Genomic DNA, 25161 nt, shown 5'->3' with positions numbered 1-25161 from the left:
AATAGAAGTTGAATGAGCTAAATCTGGGCTTGCTTGGTTTTCTTGATAGCCCTTTATAGTTATGAAAACATTTAGGGAACATCCCTGCTTTACGGGAACACCACCAATATCTGAATATTCCTAGGTCAGAGATTGAGAGACCCTCTCAATGCACCCTTTTCTTAAATTCTGATTGGCAGTGTTTGGATTTTTTTAGGGCATATGTTTCAGTGACTGGTTGTTTGTTAAGTTTGAATACCTCAGAATATGATAAGTAAATCATATCCACCTCCGTTTTCCCAAATAATTAATACATCTTCCACTCTTAAACCCCTGAGGCTGTTAAAACATTTGATTCAGACTTGGCATCTTACAGACCAGAGAGTAAATATTTTAGGCCTGTGGGCCATATGGTTTCTGTTGCACATTATTCTTTGTTTTTTAAATTTTGTGTTTGTTTTTACAACTCTTTAAAAATATAAAAATGATTCTTCGCTTGACGGCATACAGCATACAAAAATAAGCATCTAGTCCCCTGTTACTGTAAGGACAAAGGTCTGGACATAAGTATTATGTCCAAGGTCATCTAACTAGTTAGTGATAGGGGCAGCACAGGAACCCTAAATTTTGGGACCAGTAATTGTTCCCCACTATATCTGTTACGTAAATTTACATCTTTCTTCTGCTCGCCATTCTCATCATTATGTTGCATTTTGAGCCGCTTTGAAATGTTTGTCTTTGAATTCTCTCTAAGCTTCAAGTTTATATACTTCTTTGAATTCATTATTTTGCTGCTTGAATTTGAAGGGCAGTATAAATTGTTTAAATAAAATGTGTAATCCAGGGAGTTGGCATGTTTAAATTGGAATGCGGGAGATGTGTTAAAATTTCCTATTATAATGGAAGCTTCTTTTTTGTTTTGGTTTATTTTATTTGTTGTTATTGAGACTTTGGCTTTGTTTTAAGATTTTTCTTGTGTATGTTTTATGACTTGATTTAAAACTGCTGTAACTGCTGTGGCCTTTGATAGCATTGTTTATAGTTTAATCTGTTTTAGTTTTTTGCAGTGTTCATATTGTGCAATATATTTGTGATTATATTTGAACATTCTTTTCTTTGTGCTTAAAACAGAATTGTTTTATTTTTTAGGACGCATGGGAATAAATTTCCATCATCCAGGAACAGATAATATTATGGCACTTAACAGTAAGTCTCCATATGAAATATTCTGTAAAATTAGCAATCGACAGCATGTAATTTCCACTTTCTCAGTTATTCATGACATTTCAGCCTGCCACTGACTGCAGTGAAGACCATTATTTTATACCAGTGGCTTTCAGAGTATGTTCGCAAAGTGTAATCCGTGGACCATCAGCATCAGCATCATTTGGGAACTTAGTAAATATGCAAAATCTCAGTCCCCACTACAGATCTTCAAAATCAGAAACTTAAGGATGAGTCCCAGAAATCTGTGTATTACTAAGTTCTGTAGGTGATTCTGATGCAGGTTAAAATTTGAGAACTGCTACTGTATACAAGGGACTGAAAAATTACAGTCCTGGGAGCCATATCTGGCCCCCTGCCTGTTTTTGTAACTGGTTTTATTGAAACAGCCACACCCATTCATTTATGGATTGTCTATGGCTACTGTTGTTCTACAATGGCAGAACCAAAAAAACCCTAAACTGTTTATTGTCTGGCCCTTTACAGAGACTTTGCTGACCTCTGCTGTATACTGTTGCAGTGGGGGAAGGAAGGAGGGCAGGACGAAGGTGGGAGATGAAAGGAGAGAGGGACTGGGCGAGAGAGTATGAATAAATAGATCAGCTTACTGTAACTCAGAATTTTCTCATTGTGGTGGGTAGCCAGCTGGAATTCAAACTGGACATCAGGAGTCCCCCATTAGTGGAATTTGCATAGGAATGTGTCAGTAGTTTTGCTGCTTAGCGATAGTTTTGTCAGTATAGTTGTTGGATTGAGCTCTGGAACATCAAAGCCTTATTAGCCAGAAAGTCGATGTATTAAATAATACTGCAAGAAATACCTGGCTGGCATCAACTCTCCTTCCTAGTGTCTGTGGACCTAATAGCTTTGCAGAAGAACAGTCCCTAAAAGGAAATTGTCCCTTGTCTTAAGGACAGTACAAGCCATTGAATCCCTCAGGATATAAGTTTCCTTTTCCATCAAATGAGTGATATCAGGTTGTCCCCTCTCATCCTCCCTGACATACAAGCTGACTCTCAATACACATGGAAGACATACTGGGTCAATCTGCTGTTGTCTACAACATTACCTCTTTTCTTCTTGCTTGAGTAAGGATGGTGAAATGCCATTGGTGTTCCTTAGAGCATATTTAGGTTATCTCTATATATTCCATATTTCTCTTGGTTCTGACATGTAGCCTCCCTTCCAAGGAGCACTGCTGAGAACCACTGGCATTATTTGATAAGGTAGGGCCTAATTTGTTCCATGCATTTCTTCTAAATAGCTACTATTTCTTATTTTCGGGGGTCTTGAAAGCAATGAAAATTCCAGGCTATCCACCTCTATTTTTTAATTTCTAGAAGAAAGGTCACTTTACAGTTAGATTCTGCTACCTCTAACTTTTTTCCTAGAAGTAGGTATTTTAGGGTGAAGATTAATAAACATGCTTAGCTTGCTGAACTACAGCAATTTTGTGAACCTTTGTGAGAACACTTCAGTTAGATGATGGGATTTAGAATTAAATGTAAAGGGAAAGAACAATATGATAGTGTATCTGCTTGAAGGAATACGTGTGTATTTTAGAAAAGACCTAATTTGCCATGGTATAAGTCTTCTTCTGCAAGAGGGAGAGGATATAATTTATGATTTTCTGTGTAAAAAATGAAGCTAAAGGACACTTTTCTTTTTAAAAGGTTTTGATTCTCTTTGATTTGATTCTCTTTAATCTCTGCTTTTAAACAAGAGATTTCATTTCTGTTCTTTCCACTTTGTACATGTTGTTTAAATCCCCCATTTAGCCTTGAAATTTCCTCATCTCTAAGAGAAGGAGACTGAATTAGGTCATCTTAATGATTGCTTTCAGAATGAAGATTCTGTGATGCTGTAATATTTTTTAAAGTACCAAAAGGGTCATTTTGTCAATATCTGTATCAAATGTTGATGAGTTCTGCATATTTACAATATTATGGCAGATACCAGAGCACGTCCATCTTCAAATGACTATGGGTACTGCCCTGTAGGCTCCTGAGAGTAAACCATAAAAACAAGCAGGGTTTGACATCCGCATTACTTACTGTCAATTTGCTTTCAAAGTTGACTTCAACTTGAAATGATCAGAATAAACAAAATATTCTCCTTGGTAGATACTTATGAGGTCTACAGGTTTTGACAGATTTGCTGTGATAAACCTTTTTTTCCCCTTGTATAGTTGGACCCAGCCCAGCTGGTAACTTGTATATAACATGCACAAACACACCTGTGTATTTTTTATCTTCCCTTTTATGCCTACAATTTGTCAGCCTGGCAGTTACTGTCTTGTGACTTGTCTGTACTTATTTTCCCTCAATCTTCATGTCGATGAGGTCACAAATCACACTGAGATGAGGTCAGTTCAGTTCAGTTCAGTTGCTCAGTCATGTCCAACTCTTTGTGACCCCATGAATTGCAGCACACCAGGCCTCCCTCTCCATCACCATCTCCCAGAATTCACTCAAACTCACGTCCATCGAGTCGGTGATGCCATCCAGCCATCTCATCCTGGGTCGTCCCCCTCTCCTCCTGCCCCCAATCCCTCCCAGCATCAGAGTCTTTTCCAATGAGTCAACTCTTCGCATGAGGTGGCCAAAGTACTGGAGTTTCAGCTTTAGCATCATTCCTTCCAAAGAACACCCAGGACCAATCTCCTTTAGAATGGACTGGTTGGATCTCCTTGCAGTCCAAGGGACTGTCAAGAGTCTTCTCCAACACCACAGTTCAAAAGTATCAATTCTTTGGCGCTCAGCTTTCTTCACAGTCCAGCTCTCACATCCATACATGACCACTGGAAAAACCATAGCCTTCACTAGACGGGCCTTTGTTGGCAAAGTAATGTCTCTGCTTTTGAATATGCTATCTAGGTTGGTCATAACTTTTCTTCCAAGGAGTACGCGTCTTATAATTTCATGGCTGCAGTCACCATCTGCAGTGATTTTGGAGCCCCAGAAAATAAAGTCTGACACTGTTTCCACTGTGTCACAGATCAGTAAATCTTTATTAATTCAGAATTTGTGATTATTCAAAGAGGCTGGGTTGAAGTTGAACTATATTTTCATGCCAGAAGGGACTGGCTAAGAAAATTAAAGAGAGTTCAGTCAATGGTTAAATTTTTTTAAAAAGGAAATGTGAGTCAGTTGTAGTGTTTTTTCATTACCCCTTTTTGCTATGCAAAATTGGTGCTTCCCAGCTTTGTTCGTCACGCTGCCATTTGCTATATCTTTAGAAAATCTCCCATCATTTTACTTTCCTGATCTTGCTCAAACCCAACACTCTCCTGAAGGTGCCATGATGTCAGGTTTCCTGACTTGAGACAGAGAGAGGTGTCCTGGTGAGCATTTTCTTATCTCATTTCCAGTCCCCAGCTTTTAATAGGCCAGTTTCCCATTTGGGGGATATTCCTAGTGCATGTCTTCCAGCTGTACCTTCCTGTCAGAATCACCACTGCCAATGTCATCTAGAAGCCAGGAAATGGAGCTTGGGAGAAGAGGGTAGCTATAGAGAACAGTAAAGTGGTGGACATTTAGTGTGGAAGGACTGGCAATATTTGTGGAATGCCAGAGGTCTCCTGGTTTTTGCTATTCAAGACCATGAATCAGGACTTCCCTGTGGTCTGGTGGTTAAGAATCCACCTTATAATGCAGGGGATGCAGGTTCGAACCCTGGTCAGGGAACCAAGATCCCCCATGATGCAGGGTAACTGAGCCCATGTCCATGAGCCACAGCAGAGAGCCTGTGTGCCACAACCGAGACCCAGTGCAGCCAAGAGAATAAATAACAGTGAGACAAGCAAACAGTGACTCTGGTAGGAATTAGCAGGCCAACCACTGGGGAGGAAACTCAAGAGACACATCTAAATTTTGGCTGGTCCCCAAAAATAATAGTCCTCAACTACAGAAGCAGAGATGGGAAGATTCTGACCCATCGGTAAGTTCTGCCACTTGTCTGCTATTTCCAAAATGCAGTTAATTTTGAAACAGTATGCCCCTGCCTTTTAAGCTGTTCGTGTATTTTTTTTCTTAGTTTTTAAATAATTCTCTCTTTTCATCCTCTTTAGCCTCACACCAAAAACACTAGAAGTTTGCATAATGTAGTTTTATTTTTCCTTCTCTAGAAGGAAGGAGACTCCTGAGAGTGCTTCCAGCTATATATGTAGTAGTTCTATTAGCAATATTTTTTTCTAACACTTAACTGTAGCTTGTGTGTTTTCCTTGGCGTGTTTGTGTGTGTGTGTGATTACACTCTAGGTATAGAGTTGAGTTTAGCAGTTATGGATTTATAGGGGATTGATACCTGCCTTGATTCTCTTTCCTGTGTTATGATGATCCTCAGAAAAGGATATTGGTGCCTTCATCATCAGTCAAATGAATCAAAGTTATGGTCAAATTAATGTTCAAAACCAGAATGCCAGGTGCTGTGATTTACTCTAGGAAAATCACTGCAGATTACTGCCAAGTATATCCAATTTGTTCCTTTTGACTGGGCAGCTCCTCTTCTTTCAGGTGGAGAACCAGCTTGGAAAAACAGTGAAATACCAGAAAGATGCCAGATGAGTACATTAGAAACGGGAAATAGTATGGGTTGGTGGTGGTTTAGTCGGTCAGTCATGTCTGACTCTTGAGACCCCATGGACTGTAGCCTGCCAGGCTCCTCTGTCGATGGGATTCTCCAGGCAAGAATACTGGAATGCATTGCCCCTTCCTTCTCTATAGTATGGCTTAAGGGATATCACTCAGCTTCAGGGAGGTACCTTCCAAGCAGTCTAGGAGGCTTGTGAAACATGGAGATGGAACAGTAAATTAGCACAGTCAAGAAAAACATTGACTAGAATCAGACAGATCTGGTCCCACCTTCTATAGGCTATGTGACTTTGGGGCCACATTCTTACCTTCTCTGCCTCTGGTTTCTTCAGCTGTAAAATGGAGATCATGATCACTAGAGCATCCGTATATAAATCTTTTAAAGTTTACCGTAGCTGCCTTGTAGATAATGCTCTGTTGAACTGCTGTTGTGATTGCTTGCATCAGCTTTATGGCTGCCTTTTAGGATTTCCTTTTCTTTGCATGTAAGAATTCCAAAACATATCTTACATTGGTTGTACTTAGATGTTTTCCTAATGGAATTTAGGGCAGCATGCCTGCAAGTCACTCACAGGCTCAAGTGGCTGTCCTGGGGTGTACTACATCTCTTTTTGTGTGAATCTTTTTTTCTGCATGAAATGCTACCTGCCTCTGTCCCCGGACCGAAGCATGCACCTTCCTTGGGGCTTAGAGTTGCTGTATCTTTCATGATGTTTGGCACTTTCAAAGGTGCTATACAGTGATATTTGGGATGTAAAATGGGATAGCTATTTTAGACAGCAGTTTGGCAGTTTCTTAAAAAGTTAAACATAACACACCTACCATAGGACGCAGCAGTTCTTAGAACTGACTGATGTCCACACAAAGGCGTGTATGTGAATGCTTAAAGTAGGATTAGTCTTGATAGCCAAAATTAAAAATAATGCATATGTCCCTCAACTGGAGAATGGATAAACAAACTGGTATATTCGCGCAGTAGTTTTATTTAGCAATAAAGAGGAACAAATTATTGATTCATTCAGCAACATGAATGACTCAAAATAGGCTGAATTTTAAAAACTAGAATAATATTACATTCTAGAACGTGAACACTAATCTATGGTGAGAGAAAATACAGCAGCTTTAAGACTATTTTGAAGTAATATCATCCCCCTTTTTTCAGAGAGCAAAACTGAGGGCTTAGATCTTAGAGGAGTCATATGATAGGGATGGCTTCTGGCTGGCAAGTCTATGAATCTCCTAAGTATCTCTTTAGTTAAACCAACAAAAAGACAGTTATGACACTCTGCTGCTGCTGCTGCTGCTGCTGCATCGCTTCAGTCATGTCCGACTCTGTGCAACCCCATAGACGGCAGCCCACCAGGCTCCCCCATCCCTGGTGATACTCTGAGTACCTCATTATTTTTGTGAGATTTAGATGACGTTAGGCACATGTACAAATAAGGTATTAATATAGCTACATTTTGGAGAAGGCAATGGCACCCCATTCCAGTACTCTTGCCTGGAAAATCCTATGGACAGAGGAGCCTAGTGGGCTGCAGTCCATGGGGTCACTAAGAGTTGGACACGACTGAGTGACTTCACTTTCACCTTTCACTTTCATGCATTGGAGAAGGAAATGGCAAACCACTCCAGTGTTCTTGCCTGGAGAATCCCAGGGACGGGGGAGCCTGGCGGGCTGCCGTCTATGGGGTTGCACAGAGTTGGACACAACTGAAGTGACTTAGCTTATAGCTACGTTTGGAAAGCAGAGGGCATAGTCTTATTTAGAGTAGAGGGCTTTTTTTTTTTTTTAAGACAATAGCTCTGTAATGTAACATAGGTTCAGTTTTATCTAAATTAAAATTTTTCATGCCATTCATTGTTTGCTATTTCTCACCTCGTGACTAGAGTCTGTTCCAGGTTTTAAGAGGTGAATAAGAAATTTGAAGGGTCACTTTCCTTCTGACAGGGAGAAATCATTGTTTGCTATCACTCTTCCTTATCAAACTTTTGAAATTGAGGCATCCCATAATAAAACCTTGTATGTTTGAAGACCTAAATTAATATATTTACAAAAAAAAACAGAACATTGATCTGCTTGAGAAACTCTGAGGTCATTTATAGCTAACATGTTACACAGCTGATGCACCAAGAAACCTGGAGCTTAAGATTATGCTGCCTTCCACTTTGTCCTCGTTATTAATGCCTTGAAAATATTTTTGAAGACTCTGCCTCTATTTCTACTTGAACTGAGGGCTGCCAGTGCATTTGTTGAATCAAAAGGGCAATGTAAAAGGGTTTTGGTATGAACTTTTTGCCAGGCAGACTCCTCTTCCCCCTCCCTTTCATTCTCTGTTGGGAGTGATCTCCTTGGGGAGCAGCTCAGCTGAGAGGAAGTGGCAGAGAGGGAGCGGAACATGTGATGCTTTGATGCTAAAGTGGGAATAAAGCCAGGTTTGCTAGAATTTCAGATGGAATTTTCCAAAATTTGAAGAGTACATTGTATTTCTGCTCACCATGAGTTGATCTAAGTAGTGTTTTTTTTTTTTTTTAAGCAGAGTAATAAGATAGTGAAGGAATTATTTTGAGATTCTCAAAGATATTGTCTTTGAGTATTTTGAACTTTTAAAAGACCAGATCCCTGTTTCTATCTGAACAGATTTAGAAGTAAAATTAGTATATAATTGTGGAATGAATATATTATAAATGATGACTAATTTAAAAAGCAGAATAGTAATCAGAAGGACATGTAATGATCTATATGTTTTAAGCATTCAAAATTCAAACTGTTTTGCATAGATGCTGCACACGAACATGGTAGGGACCTAAGGACATTGTTGTTTTATTTTGACCTTCTCATTTAACAAATGGGGAAGCTGAGTTCGAGACTGTGTGGTTGTATGTCAATGCTACTGCTTTCTCAATTTGTCCCATCCTCTCCTTGTAGGAAGCTGCTGTATAGGCATAGGGGGCTTAACCGGTTGTTCAAGGGGTAGGACAGGGTGGAGGATGGGGGAGAGGTTCAAGAGAGGATTTCTTGAGCATACATTTATTTATGAGGCATAAGGGATATACATATGTCCCTTCTCAAACTTATTGAGAAGGGACATATGTACACTTATGGCTGATTCATGTTGTATGATAGTGTAAAGCAATTATCCTCCCAATTAAAAAAAAAAAGACTGTGAATTGGCTAGGGTGACATGATGGAGCCAGAACCATCTGCCTTTAGGCTGAAGATAAACTTTGCTTTAACTAATTCATTGTTAAAAGTGGTTATATTATTTTTATACTAGTTTAACACAAACACACAAATTCAGTGTCTCTGGCAGAATATTACTTGTCACCTTGTTCATGCCCTGAATGCTCAATAAATCCTCTTTTCCCAAAATATAGAGTGATATACCTGGTCTACATGGCCTGGCATTAAATATTGTAAAGAAGTGAAGTCTGAAATATTCTTGACTTACTTTGCTGAATTTTGGAACACGTTCTCTCTGTGTGTAAATATGTCTCAAGTATCAGGATTTGGGTGCTCTAAATAAATAATAAAGATTCAGGGAAACTGAAAACTTGCCTGCTTTCCCCTGTGGATTTCCCTGTTTGCTTCCTGCACTTGTGTCAGCAGTAGAGCCTGGACTTCTCTTTTATAACACTCATCGCCCTGGCGGTTAACTGTTTAGTGCTGGTGTTTCACTTTAATATGTATGCTTTCAAGAGGGCAGAGACTGGCTCCTGTTCATAGCTGTTTGTTGGCTTCCAGCGCGGTACCCAGTCCATGGAGTAGGTACTAAGTCTGGGAGACTGGAAGAGAGGGAGTGCTGTATCAGTTGTTCAGTCGCTCAGTTGTGTCTGACTCTTTGTGACCCCATGGACTGCAGCATGCCAGGCTTCCCTGTCCTTCGCCCTGCCCTTCGCCCTGTCCTTCACCATCTCCCAGAGCTTGCTCAAACTCATGTCCATTGAGTCAGTGATGCCATCTTGTCCTCTGTCATCCTCTTCTCCTGCCTTCAGTCTTCCCCAGCATCAGGGTCTTTTCTAATGAGTCAGCTCTTTGCGTCAGGTGTCCAAAGTATTGGAGTTTCAGCTTCAGCATCAGTCCTCCCAGTGAATATTCAAGATTGACTGATTTGATCTCCTTGCAGTCCACGGGACTCTCAAGTGACTTCTCTAACACCACAATTCAAAGACATCAGTTATTCGGTGCTCAGCTTTCTTTGTGTCCCAACTCTCACATCCATACATGACTACTGGAAAAACCTTGACTAGATGGACCTTTGTAGATAAAGTAATATCTCTGCTTCTCAATATGCTGTCTAAGTTTGTCATAGCTTTTTTCCCAAGGAGCAAGCATCTTTTAATTTCATGGCTGCAGTCATGATATCGCGGAGAGACTGAAAAGCACAGTATAACAGCCTTAGAGAATATCTAGTCCACCTTAATTTCTTCCTAAAGATTTGCTTTAACGTGGACTTGCCCGGTGGTCCAGTGGTTAAGAATTGCCTGCCGATGCAGGGAACAGGGGTTCAATCCCTGGTCCAGGAAGATTCCACATACTGCAGGGCAGCTAAGCCTGTGCAGCGCGACTACTGGAGCTCACGTGCACTGCAACAGGAGGAACCACTGTAATGAGAAGCTTGCACACCACAGCTAGAAAAAGCATGCACTACGGAGACCCCACACAGCCAAAAACAAATAGATAAAAACGTTGCTTAGAAAAAACAGTTTTTAAAGAAGATTTGTTGTAACTGTTCCTTTTGGAAGATGGTGCTAACATGTATGGATCTAGCAACTAAATGAACATAAATTAACAGTTCATAGAGTGCTTTCACAGACCTCTCTCCGCCTTTGAAATGCTTTAAATGGTTTGCAAGACATAGTCAAAATTTCATGTTTCACTCCAGAATTATTCTCCTATCCAAGAAAAATATGGCTCTGTGATAGAGCAGTCTGTGCCACTTACTGCAGGTTTTAAGAGAAAATTGGAGACTTCAAAGGATTTTCTGGATTTCAGCATGTTTTAGGAATGCCCTGTGATTTGTTTCCTTCTGCTATTGGGGCCCATTGATAGAAAGCAGAGAATTGTGGTTATTCCTTTCTTCATTGCATCCTTGTTTTAAACATGGCAGTGTCTTCATTTTCTGGAACTTGCTGATGTCATGCCACCAGCAAATAGCCATCGATGGCTTAGACACACAGATTGTTCTGCCAACCAGTCCTTTAATCCAAAAAGAGCAATGACTTCTGACCTTTTGGGTTTTTCCAGAAAGATCACTCAGGTTTCCTTTAGTAGCAATTAACTAAGTAATGCTTTATTGATGGTAGAGAATTCGTGCATTTCTGAAAATGATCACTTTTACTTTTAGAACATAGCCTCCCTTGTTAGTGGCAAGAATTTTAACACATTGTCACTTAAGCCTCTGGTGTAGACTGTGAGTCTGAGACTTGAACGAAGACTTGGTATGCAGATGATCTGGAGGGAAAATTTATTACCTGAAACTTTGCCTTCTCTTCTTTGTTAGTCTCCATGCATGCACATACCTTTGTTATATGACTGAAGTTGTGGTTACTGTTGTCTTGTTGTTTTTCCAGACAAATGTAGTGGAAATAATGCAGTTTGGAAGAACCAGGCAGATCTGGGCTTAAATTCTGGACCCATCTCTTATTTGTTTCCTTGGGAAAGTTGCCTGTTTTTTTATTTTATTTTAAATGGACATGTTAATCCCTTCTTTACTAACAATAAAGTTAAGTGTGCAATGTTTGATTACCAAACCTGGAAAGAAATACACACCTAACAGATGTTAGTCTCTTATCTTCCCTCTTCTACCCATGTACCCCTCTCTTTTTCCTTTTGAGTTAGCAGTAATTCTTCATCTTGGCTCTACAAGCAACATGGAACCAAAGGTGGCACCAGGGAGGGGAATGAGCTTTTCTCTGTGGGGCCAGAGTTCTTCCCACATTCTCGGGTCTGTTCCTTTGCATAACTTTCTTCCATGAAGGAACCCTCCTGGCCACTTGAGAGGAGCCTTGTTGGTAGGGAGGAGCCAGAGAGGCTGAGTAAGGGGCCTGGGTATAGCAGCAGCTGTTTTTGTCCACCCTTTCCTCCCTCTGTATAAATTCCCTACATTATCTGGGAATTCAGACGTGTAGTGTTGGCAAGTGTTGGCCATCCTGAACAATCTAAAAGTTGAGTGAGTAAAAGAGGCTTCGTGAGATTTTGGCATAGTGAAGATGCTTTATTGGCAACATATGCCAGATATTTGGGTGCATGCCGTAGGCATTTTTAGGCCTGACTTTGACAGACTGATCTGTGTAAAATATAAAATACTCTGGTATGTGATTAGGATCCTCAGAACTTTGCTTGATTTTGTGGCTTTGGGGGAGAGCAGTTAGTGTGCCATTTAGCAGTGTGCTACTGAAATTAAAAGGAAGGTGGTAATAGTTACTCCCGTGGAAAGCTCTGAGGCCTCAGGTGTGAGGGTGCAGGGGTGTCAACTGATGCCAGCTCATGGGCATGTCCACACTTGCTAACCAGTGACAGCAGTGACATGCAGAGGTTCTTTACCTAGGTTTGTTTCCACAGAAATCTTGTCAGATGATCAAATTTTAAATGACCTTTCTCTGTTTCAGTGAAAAGTTTAAGACATGGACCTGGAAGTTCTAAAGTGATTACTTTGATAGCATGTCCCTTATTGAGAGGTTTACTTAGTAACCCATATGGTAAATGTACTTTAGACATTAATACGAGGTGTGCATGAACACTGCACGATGGTATAGTGAAGCCTTGACTTGACCATTTTGGACAAGATAGGAAATATAATAGTGGATAGAAATGGAAAGGGGAGTTAGGAGTTCCCTAGGAAGCAGAGAAGAATAGATGTTAAGATGTGGGTATCTGGATCCTTATGTTAACTGGATAAGTGATTATATTATAATGATATTATCAGAAGAATAGTTGAATTGGTGTGACTGGAATTTATGAGTCTCATGTATGGAATAGTGGGAATGAGGATATGAAAGGTGATCAGAGGTCAGATGGTGAAGGGCTTTGGTATTTGTTCTTCTGAGAAGCCTGGACAGACAAGTGTTGTCTTACTGGAAAATTGGGTTTATCTAAAGGACAATGTTAAGGGTGATGTGGGGTATTCTTCTTACGAAGAATAGCTACCGATAACTTCATTGTAGAAAAGAACTACAGGAGATGAACTAATGATCCTCAAATAAGGGGCTGGTGTCTATGGTTAAGAATAGCGGTGAGGCAAGTATAAGAAAGAACTTTCTAGCTAGAAAGAATTGTCCTACCATGGAGCATAAGTCTTCAGTTTTCAGTCATGTTCTCTGGAACCCCTGCACCTGAGGAGATACTTTAAGGACCATTATGAGGAGGAATATCTAAGAGGTGGGGCTCTGAATCCCTATACTGCTTCACCCTGAACAACTGTGTTCAGGGAACAGATAACGGAGGAGAGAGGATTCTGCTAATACTTACAAAAAAGCTTGGGGGGAAAATGACTCAAGAGACTGAAGTGAGCCTCATTTTTTTATTTTTAACCCTAGCTCTTTTTCTTTTACGTTAATTTTATTTTTGTCTGTGTTGAGTCTTCGTTGCTGCTCAGGCTTTCTCTGGTTGTGGCTGAGCGCGGGCTACTGTCTAGTCGCGGTGTTGGGGCTTCTCACTGGGGTGATTTCTCTTGTTGGGGAGCACAGGCTCCAGAGCACAGGCTTGGTAGTTGTGGCACATGGGCTTAGCTGCTCCCAGGCATGTGGGATCTTCCTGGATCAGGGATCGAACCTGTGTCTCCTGCATTGGCAGATGGATTCTTTACCACTGAGCCACTAGGGAAGCCCATCAAGAATACCTTGATGAAGTTCTAGCAGAACCAGGGAGAATATCTTTGTGTTGGTTATAGAAGTAATTCCTGTTTTGTGTGGAAGGTTGCTTAAAGATCTGTAAGTTTCCTATAACATTTTGTGAGCAATGAGACAGGATATTTTGGTAGTAATAGCACTACAATAATAGTAGTGAAAATTTGAGTGAGATGTTTCTTTTTATTAACCTTGGATTATGAGAGGAGCTGGAGGGCTGCAATCCATGGAGTCGCAAAAGAGTTGGACAAGACTTAGCGACTAAACAACAGCATAATACTAAGAGCAAACTCTTGGAGGATGAGAAGGTTGTGGAAATCCTAAAGGGAATTTCTGTGTATTTTCAAGGACTGTACAGGTTTGAAATACTGTCTGTTTGATCTTGGTGGTTAGGAATAAAAGCTTTGCAAATGTCCATTGACTGATGTATTACTTTACTAGGGATACTATAACAAAATATCATAGACTGGGTGGCTTTTTAAATAAAAGAAATTTGTTTTCTTGCAGTTCTGGAGACTGCAGGTCCAAAATCAAGGTGTTGGCAGGGTGGTTTTTCCTGAGGCCTTTCTCCTTGGCTAGCCGATGGCTGCCTTCTTGCTGTGACCTCACATGGCCTTAACTCTGTGCATGGGTGCCCCTAGTATCTCCTCCTCCTAAAAGGACAGCAGTGCTTGTGGGTAGGACCTTACCTTTATGGCCTTATTCAACTTATTTATCTCTCTGAAGACCCTGTCTTCAAATATAGTCACATTGCTGGTTAGGGCTTCAACCCTTGAATTTTAGGGTGAATGGATTTCACTTTCTAACAACTCGTAAATGGATCAGTTGTAGTATTTCCATACTATGGAATATTACTCAGCAATAAAGAGAAAAAAAAACACATGTAATAACATATATAAATCTCAAAAACATTATGCTAGATAAAGTCAAACACATTGATTTCCATTTATATGCGGTTGTATAAAGGGCAGACAAAACTAAGAAAGTAGGTTAGTGGTTGCCAGGGCCCATGGTTCAGGGGATAAGATCAACAGCCAAAGGGCACAGGGAAATGTTTTAGGGAGATGAGTTGTTCTGTATCTTAATTATGATGGTACAAGTTACATGGCTGTATATGATTACCAAAATGGATCAAACTGTAAACTTACAGTGGAGGAATTTTATTGAATATAAATAATACCACAACTTAAAAGAAAAAGAATAAATGCTTTAGAGCCAGTGTTAACCTGAATTCCGTCCCAGCCCTGATGTTTATGTAGCTGAATAACCTGGACCAGGCATTCTCTTTGGGCCTCAGTTTGCCCATCTGGAAATATACATTATGGTAGTTGCTTTCACAATTAGAACATAAGCATTTAGCATATAGTGCCTGGATCACAGTAAATTATTAGGTTGTTACATGGTATTTCTTTTCCTTTATGAAGTATGTAAGCAACACCAGTATACTTGCCAGTTGTTAGTGTTATTTCTTGAAAAGATTTTTTGAAAAAATGGGTAAGAGTTAAAGAGAAAAGGTTAGGAAGAAGGGATTTTGAAACATGCAAATACTTTATGGGAATGTAGCAGATGAAAATGTATCCCATCCCTTCAGGCATCATTTTAGCTGCTAAGTTTATGAATAAATTAATCTTTTCAGTTATAACTTGCCAGATTTGAAAGTTACTGAGCTAAAACTCTCACCTGCCATTATAAAGACAAAGATAGAGGCAGTGCATTCATGGGACAGACTCCATCACTCCTGCTCTTTGGGAATTTACAGTCTTAACTAGGAAAAGGGGGATATTTTTGTACTAACTGCAATTGGGGCTTCTACGTGGGCTTTGGGTAGTCAAAGGTGAAGTCTGTATATTGGTATTTTTACTATAAAGGCTAACTTTAAGATCCTAACTCATCTTAGGTAGATTTTTTTTGCATGACTAGTACTTAGATGGAAGCTGAAAGGGAGGGACCATTAGATGTTCTAATATAATTTAATTTTGAATATTGAAATGGTATTAAGAAATAAGTTTACAGGGTGTTCTTAGAAACTGATTTTATTGCAAGTAGAGGAGTTAACAGCTTGTCCCTACAGTCAACAGTTTTGACAGATATTTCCAAGACAGTTACTAAAATGTTGTGTTAAGATCTTTGTATCTTGTTTGTTTTCCTAAGTATAGCATCTCAGGGACTCTGCTTAAGTGCCTGAAATGGGTGCATGCTACTTTGATCCACAAAAGAAAGAAGATAGACCTCTCTCCTACCGCCTCATGCTATGCAGGAGTGTTTTTGAACCTCTATAGTTGAATCTGTGTATGATGTTACTTTGCTACAGAAACTTCAGCAACTTTGGATGAATCCATGTAGATGAAAATTTAGTTTAGATTTTAAAGTCAGATCACAGGTTGTCCTTAGAGAATCATGTGTGTGAGTGCAGCCATTTAAAACCTAATGCGGCCCAAGTCTTAAGGAGTAACAGACGGTCCGTTTTATGACAGTGCCTCCTGTGCCTAACAGAGCACCGTGCTGTTAACGTGAGGGTGCTGTTCACAATGCCTTGGTCATTGAGCATATAACTGGCATTTAGAGTAACTGGCATATCCCATATCCCATAGTACATGCACCCTTTTATACTTATTGTGATGGATTGCAAAATTTGTTTTTTTCAGTTTTGGATTATTCAGGTTTATGCTTTGAAGATTACAAAAATTTAACTTTTTGGACTTTCTATGTTAATCTAATCCCAGGGAATTGGTCTAAAATGTTTGTACTGTTTTTTTAAATTGAAGTGTGATTATGTACCAAACAATGCACAGACCATAAATATATACGTAGTACAAACTTAACACAAAATAACCCATACCTAGATCAATACCCCAGAACCCCACCTCAGGTTTCCTTCCAGTTAATACCCCTAGCCAAAGGTAACCACTACCTTGACTTCTAGAAACTGAATGTAGCTTTCTTAAATGAGGTCCAGAGTTGTTCAATACATAATGAACAGTAAAAGAATTTTATCTGTAATGGTGATGATTACTAATAAATAATTAAAGTTTGGGGAGGAAGTAGATAAGACTTTGAAAATTATCATATCTTGTCATATCTGGTATAACTTTACCCTTTCATAGATTACATGACTAACATAGAATACTGAGCAGTCACATTACTTCCTTTATTTCTATGTGGGGTCATTTTGTGCTGGCTCATGTTGGGTTTCTGTATTCAGTACTCTTTCTTGTGTAAAGCTGTATTTGTTCTCAGGGGAAGCACTGCTGCTGTGCTCCCAAATTTCCCTCCTTGGTGTTCTTTTCATTACCTCTCCCTTAGGGAAGAGTTTGACTCTAATTAGTCTATTTGCAAATAGCCCTTATGAGCAAGTTTTTAATCACCAACACAGGTGGCCTACATTCAGAAGGCCATCATGACATGCATTACTCCTTCCTTTGATTGCACGTATAGCTAACAAGCCATACTTGCTGAATACTAGCTTGATACAGAGCTTTCTGCCCGGTGTATTAGTATTAAAAGAAACATAAGATCGTGAACTTTTCCTCTGGGAATTCAACAGTATAGTGAGGTGGTTGAAAGTGTGGACTCTGGAGCCAGAGTGCTTAATTCATATTCCAAGTCTACCACTTCCTAGCTGTGTGATTTTAGGCAAGATACTTAATTTTGTGTCCCATTTTCCTCATCTGTAAGAAGAAAGCAAAAGAATACTCATGTCATAAAGTTGTGGAGTATATTAAATGATATTAAAATATGTTCAGTTCAGTTCAGTCGCTCAGTCGTGTCCGACTCTTTGCAACCCCATGAATCGCAGCACGCCAGGCCTCCCTGTTCATCACCATCTCCCGGAGTTCACTCAGACTCACATCCGTCGAGTCTGTGATGCCATCCAGCCATCTCATCCTTGGTCGTATTTTGAATTATTTCACACACATAGTAAAAACTCATTAAGTTTTAGCAGTTACAATAAAAATTACCACAGATATCATAGGTAAACTATTGAAATTGGGACCAAGGTAGCAAGTAATTATTCCACAATGCATGATTAAAGCAAATTGAAGCATCTCAGATCACTGCTTTAAATTGGCTTGATCCAACCAGTCCATCCTAAAGGAAGTCAGTCCTGAACATTCATTGGAAGGACTGATGCTGAACCTGAAGCTCCAGTACTTTGGCCACCTGATGCAAAGAACTGACTCATTTGAAAAGACCCTGATGCTGGGAAAGATTGAAGGTAGGAGGAGAAGGGCTGACAGAGGATGAGATGGTTGGATGGCATCACTGACTCAATGGACATGAGTTTGAGTACACTCTGGGAGTTGGTGATGGGCAGGGAGGCCTGGCATGCTGCACTCCATGGGGTCGCAAAGAGTCGGACACAGCTGAGCGACTGAACTGAACTGACTCCGTGTGCCATCTTTGCCCCATGTTATCAGAGTCTCCAGACTGATAGGAGCCAATTTACTGTTCATATCAGCAAATGGAAAAAGAGAAGAGTCTGTAAAAATCATGAACCATTTAAAGAAACTTTGTTTAAAACTCCGAAGTATTTGTGAAATACTGATCTATTTTTGCAGTTTCATTGTGAGAGATAAATAAAACCTCTTTCAAGGCAAAACAAAAATAAAAAACTCCCAAGTATGTCTTTTGCAACTCTTCCCTGTCCCTAATTCAGGAGGCTCTTCCCTTCCCCCTTGACTGTCTGGTTCTATTCACTTTGTGTTCTTTATTACCTGAATGTTTAGCAGTTAAAGACTTAAGTGAGCAGTATTTTCATTTATCTTTCAGGGATGTTAAAGTCTGATGAGTCATTTGTACCTTAGTATCATAATCAGATTCTTTTTCATTGAGTATCTGGCCAGAAATCAGGTAGAATGAAAGAATTGGAATGTATTGTTTGGGAGAGAAATGAGTAATGTTGAAATACAAAATGTTGTATTTCCTCTCTGAATAGAGATTTTATAGTGAGGAGTGTTGGGCAGCATGACATCACTGGGGATGGGAGAAAAGACAAAGAAATAAGTGGTAGGACGTCAAAACTTATTTTCCTCTCTCTTTTTTAAGTGTTGTCTATTAGTGTTAATTTACCCATGTTATTTATTATAAGTGAAGTAGGCTTTGGGAGGAACCAAGCTAGGAAACTACCATTTACTATACATTCTGTGGGAAGATGAATTCCAGGTTCCAAATAATGAAAAGTATAAATGTTCCTAAAATTTTTTTTTTAGAATGCATTCCGCTTGTAAGTAACGTAAACAGTAAACGCTATGTGAATTCAGAAGAGGTATTTTTCATTGAAAGTTAAAGCTATGACCGAGTTAGGGAGTATGTAGAGTTTGAATAATCCTTTTAATCTGGCTAACCCTTTTTAATATTTGTGTCATGGGAAAGTGAAGAGGCCGAAAGTGTGTTGATGAGGGTGAGTACGGTGTCTGAAGAAAAATGGGAACTGGAAGAATGAGGTTAGCAACTGGTATTTCAACTTTCTAGCTGAAAAGTCTGAATTCTTTTCCTAGGAGAGAAGTAGTTTTCTTTAGTTCTGCCTTATGATACAAGTGTAACCCCAAATTATCCTTGTTTTTTTGGGGGGGGTTTAAAGTTAATATGGTAACGTTTCATGCCTTTAAAAAATGGATTAAATAGAGTTCTCATTTAAGTGTTACTGAATGTGGGGTTTCAAATTTGAAAAACTTTCCACTTTGGAAGTCATTTTAGATGACAGGATCTCCTGGTAGTATATGTATGATGATAATCTAGCTCTGTTAAACATTGTAACGATATACTCTGTGGGCCTTGAGTTTTGAAGGGGAAAATAATCTTTAAAGTACTCTGTTCTTCACTATGGGATGTACCCACTGCCTCCTTTCTGCTTTTTCCATTCATTTTCTAGATGAAAAAATATTGTTTCCTACACCTGTAATACTGTATGGAAAATAAATGAGGAGGCTTAGAGGAAACTTACAGTAACACAGTCTGTAAAGCAACAGCTAATTGTGTAAAATTTTTATGCAGTTTTCAGGGAAGACTGTGAAGTGTGTGTGTGTGTGTGTGTGTGTGTGTCTACATGTGTGTGAAGAAATTCAGAATGACCACCATGCACCACAGTTTTTACTTATTTAGGATGAATGTTTTTTTCCTTCAAAGTGATGTCTGGTGGTAGTACATAGTACGAATGAAGATTTAGAAATCAGAAAATAATTTTATAGAACTCTATTTATCTATATCTAATATAGATAATGGGCCACAATATAAATCCTTATAAGATTTGTTAAACTTAAGCATCCATTATATCCTTTCCAGTGGCTGCCGCATCCAGTTGAATTTCTCTTTAAGTTTGTGATTTAACTTGTGCTTCATAAAGATTTTTTTTTTTAATATAATATGTCTGTAGTCACGTTGAACAGTATCTCCAGATTAATTCTGAGAATACTTAGAAAAGGTTTGTGTGAATATTTTTTTATTTCTAAATTCAGCATTTTGATACAAATACCCATGGTTTTCTTCTGTGTTTACATGCAGCCAGGAGCTATGGGCGAAGACGAGGTAAAATTTTTTTAATGAGATCTTTTGCTTGCCAAATTGTGAGTAAATATGAGTGTGTGTGTGTTTATACTTGTGTGTGTAAAACAATAATTATGGTGTGGTATGATGTTCTAGCTTAATTATTTTAGTGAAATAATTCTCTTATCTCTTTTGTTATAATTATTTTTCAATGTTAGTTGGTAATTTGTTCTTCTAATCCCGATAAAGACATGGCAAAGACTATTTCTAACTGGAAGTTTGTGTTATATGGTTTATTGTGAATGATCTTAAGGGAATAAAGGCCAAACATCTGTATTTTGTTGTGGTTCTGTCCTCACTGCGTTCTTTTCACCTTACTTAGAAGTTAGGCTTTGGAGGGCAATTCTTGATCTTAGCTTGACTGGCGAGTTTTTTCTGTGTTACATCCAGAGACAGATTTACCTTGGAGCTAAATGAAGCTTGAGTTTCAGGTACCCTCACTTTCATGGGATCCCTTCCAAGTTCTCTACCTTATCTTTGTTTTCTTTTCTTAAAGAGAGGTCCTCTACTTATATAGGCTCTAAGATCCATAGAACTTGCATTCTCTCCTGTCCACACCCAAGCAAAGTAATACTGCTTTCATTTGTGTATTGCTGTAATCTTTCTAAAGCATTTCCATATCTATAATTTGTTAACTAATATTACAAAGTAGGTAGGGTAAGCCTAATCTAATAGAAAGGTATGAAATTCAGGGTCAGAAACTTAGGTTGGAATCACTGCTTTATCACTAACATTTGGTGTCCTCATCTATAAGTTATGAAGTAATAAAATCAACCCTGTCCAACTTCAAGAATATTAGTTAGGCATCCCTGGTGGTCTAGTGGTTAGGACTGTGGCTTCTATTGCTGGGGCCCTGGGTTCAATCCCAGGTCAGGAACTAAAAAAAATTTTATTTAAGAATGTTAAGTTAGTGAATTAAAGTATAAAAAATGGAAGAGGAAAATTTGTCCATATAAACTAAACTAAAAGCATTCCACAAATGCTGGTTGCTTGGTGCTCATTTGCAAAAGCTGGGAGAGATGAGGTAATTTGCTTTGTGATCTCAAGTTAAAGTCAGAGCCAAGACCGGAATCCTTGTCTTTTGGCTGCTTGTTGGGTGATGTTTTACCATTCATCAAGCTGTCTCTGACTCTGTAGATGAGTCCTGGAGAGAAAATAATAATATTAAATTGATAGTATTTGTTCCACAGTAAATATTTGTTGAATAGGTGGATATCAGCAGGACTTCATATGTATTTGAGTTACCATTGAAACATTCTTTCATGGTGGAATCACATAGTCAGTTTTGTTTTCACATGATGGTGAAGAAAAACATTTGTATAATTGGTTATTTTTTAATTATGACAAGACTCTTTAACATTTTTTCCTCTTATAATTTTAAAATTTCAAGTGTAGAAAATAATATTACTGTAATTATTATGTAACTTTTTTTTTTTTTCTTGGTGCTAGGAAATTGATTGCTCTCAGGGAAGGAATAGAGAAGGACAGCATCTCAGGGGCAGATAACAGACCCTGTCCTCATCTTAGGCACTGGTCAGTCCCCAGACCTTGTCAGTATATTTCCTCTAGTTTCTCAGGCCTTCCCCGTCCCTTTCCATTCTCTTGTTTCATCTTTCTGAAACACCGTTTTGTCTTTCTTACCCTCTTTCTCCATTCAGGAGTTCTGTCATCTGACGTCTTCTTGTTTCATTGTCCTCATCATCTCCCATTTTTCCTACCTCACCTTCCCCTTGACCAACCCTTGTGCTTTCCCATTGTCTAGCCATTGCAAGTACTGTCCACCCTTCCTCTCATTTACTTAACTAAAACCTATCTTTAGTTAATGCATTCAAGCCTGACTCAAGCCTTGCCCCGTCCAGGAAGCCTTGCCTGGTAGCCTTGCAGGCCATGTTTTCCTCTGCTTCTGTTGCTTACTTGCCTTCTGCCTTTTCTATATGTCCTCATTCTTCAATGGGAGATAAGTTCTCTGAGGACAGTTGTCTCATGTGCCTTACACTGTGACGTACATATAGTTAGCACTTACTGAATGCTTATTGATGAGGATTGTTTTGAAGTCAGACCCCATGTCTATGCAGACCAGAATTTGACTTTGTATTTTTCAATTATTATAAACTTAAAAATCATAATATATTAAATACTAGGCATCAAGAATATAAGATCACCTGTAATTTCTAAACTGCTGAGAAAATAATTACTCTTCCTAGTTCCGTGTTACCTTCCCCATCTTTATTTGTAAGGTTTGACTTAATCGTTTTCAGAAGCCATGATATCTTTCCATCAAGTGCTAAGCTAAACACTGCCTAGAATGACTTGGTTACTGCTCTGTAGAAGTCTGCAGTTTGATAGTTGTAGATGAAGAAGATAATGACAGAAATGTGTGTGTGTGTCTGCACATACACACACATACATGTGCGTGACAGAGAAAGAGCATGACAGGTCACCGAAATGCTTGAGTGTTGACTTTCTGTAATGAGAAAAGAACAGCCGGTTAATTTTTCGATCCCTGCTTTTATTTAGTCTTCTGTTCCCAAAACAGAAAAAGAAGAAATGTCATCTGTTAAAAATGTGGTAACGTAGTCATACAGGATGGGGCAGGTATATCTCATATTTACTCTCATTTTCTGAAATACACTCATCTGGACCAACATTACATGGTATAAATATGATGATCTGGCCAATTTCCTCACACTTGTTTATTTGTGTGATCAAGGATTGTATTAATGCTTGATTTATTTCCTGTAAACAAAATTTAGGCTTTCCCCTAAAAATATAAAAAGTGAACTTGCTGATGTGTGTTGGCTGTAACTTATATTCTATGTTTTGCTTACATGTTGGTAAACATTTTAGGAATAGAGGGCAGAGGGAATTATCTGTGACAGTTTCAAGATCTATCAGCAAAATTTAGGCTGGTGAAACCTTCCATCTTTTCTGATAAAACCTGGAAAGGCTTCCTGGAACAGGTGGAATTTCAAGAACTCTTTGGATGATGGAAAAGGAATAGGAAGTGAAGCACTCCAGGTATCTGATTCAACTTAAAAGGAAGCTCTGAGGTGAGACTGGCATGGCCAGATGCTTGGAGCGTGTGCCTGTGAGTGTATGCAGTGGGGGCCAGCTGGAGAGGAGAACTTGGCAGTGAGATGATCTATGCTACCCTGATGAATGGTTTTTGACACAGATACTGTCAGGCTTTAGGAGCAGGGTTTCATGATACAAGTAATGAAGACAGGAGAGAATTTGGACATTGGTTGACAGCTCGGATGGGGCATCAGGTATTGGAGGGTAGACTTTGGCAAATCCAGTGCCTTCAGTAGTACAGTTGAAGCAGTAGCAGTTGGAAAGAATAGTTAGGTGTGAAAGAATAGGATTTGAAAATGGCTATTGAGTGTACCCCATGGACTGTAACCTGCCAGGCTCCTCTGTGCATGGACTACTCTAGGCAAGAATACCAGAGTGGGTAGCCATTTCCTTCTCCTGGTGATCTTCCTGACCCAGGGATCTAACCCAGGTTTCCTGCATTGCAGGTGAATTCTTTACTGTCTGAGCCACTGGGGAAGCTCCAGTTGTATATAAAGAATTTAAACATTCAATTGTATTTCCCATTGATTCCCACTTTTATTTTAAAGATGTGTTCCAGTAGACAAATGTTGATTTCCCTTGTGGAATCAGAATGACAGCAAAGAATCTTAACATTTTTCTTCCATAGTGTTCTGACTTTCACAAGCTTTTATATATGTTTTTCCATACAGCTGCAGCCCCTGTTAGAAACTAGCCTAATCGCTGGTGTTATATGTGATATTTGCCTACACATTTTACAGCACACTTGATTAAAATATATGTTGTGTTTTCATCTCATACGAGTTTTTATGGTCTCTGGGAGACTTTTGTCCATATGCAGAGATGTTGGCTATGCCAGTGCTCTTGATGTTTAACAGAGTTTCTTAGTTAAAGAGCAACAAGGAAAATATGAAAGGTCTTTTTAAGTAACGTGAATGAGCAAATGGAAAGAATGATTGGAGTTACTTTACTATTGGATTTACTGTGGATTGGTGTTACTATTGTAAAATGTAGTTCTGTGTATATTTAATCCATAAAAATCTATTGAAATTAATAGATGACTTAGTCAATAACAAAGGTTCTAAGAATCCAATAAAACAAACTTGTGTATGAATTTGGTGTTGTCTTTCTGCCAAAAGCCTGACCAAGGGAGGAGAGGTCAGCTGTATCAGTGAGACCATGGTACAAACATGATATTCTGCTAATTCCAACCGGGTTGTGCGAGCTTTCTTGTCTAGAGGAATGGATGGTTCTAGAGTGAAACATGGACAGCTGAAGAAATATCTGACTGTTCATAGCTCTGGTATCTGAAGTATTACTGCTTATAGTAATAGGAAAATATGAGCACAGCAGATGGTGAGTGGAATAAGATCACTATTTTTTCTCTTTTGCAAAGAAGTTGGTCTGGAAGGAACCTACATTGATTATGAAGGAGGGGTTCTGGGCTGCCTACCTTAATTTCATTAAATGTTTGTGTGCTCACTGTGGATCAGATGGTGTGCTAGACCCTAGCTGTCTCTCTCCTGAGTGTTCACTCTAGTGAAGGAGAGAGAGATGACACATTTTTATATTCAAACAAATATTTTTATACTCAAAAGTTTTGTTGAGTACTAGGAAGGAAGAACAGAGAAGGCAGTGGCACCCCACTCCAGTACTCTTGCCTGGAAAATCCCATGGATGGAGGAGCCTGGAAAGCTGCAGTCCATGGGGTCTCTGAGGGTCGGACACGACTGAGCGACTTCACTTTCACTTTTCACTTTCATGCATTGGAGAAGGAAATGGCAGCCCACTCCAGTGTTCTTGCCTGGAGAATCCCAGGGACGGGGGAGCCTCGTGGGCTGCCGTCCATGGGGTCGCGCAGAGTCGGACACAACTGAAGTGACTTAGCAGCAGCAGAAAGGAAGAATGGAAGTATCTTTTA

The 25161-nt window shown here is 39.3% G+C and overlaps 1 protein-coding gene across 8 annotated transcripts in view; it reads left to right on the top strand.

Annotated features, from left to right (window-relative positions):
* Positions 1-25161, top strand: part of CPEB3 (cytoplasmic polyadenylation element binding protein 3) — a 199827-nt gene that overhangs the window by 89440 nt on the left and 85226 nt on the right. For all 8 annotated transcript variants that reach the window (XM_069567519.1, XM_069567516.1, XM_069567518.1 and 5 more), the window contains one exon: positions 1129-1185. In XM_069567519.1, coding sequence (XP_069423620.1) covers positions 1129-1185 — 57 coding nt within the window. The remainder of the gene's footprint in view (positions 1-1128; positions 1186-25161) is intronic.

Source organism: Ovis canadensis, chromosome 22 (assembly GCF_042477335.2).
Source record: "Ovis canadensis isolate MfBH-ARS-UI-01 breed Bighorn chromosome 22, ARS-UI_OviCan_v2, whole genome shotgun sequence".
Taxonomy (NCBI): domain Eukaryota; kingdom Metazoa; phylum Chordata; class Mammalia; order Artiodactyla; family Bovidae; genus Ovis; species Ovis canadensis.
The sequence above is the reverse complement of the archived record's forward strand: the minus strand, read 5'-3'. Positions and strand labels throughout refer to the sequence as shown.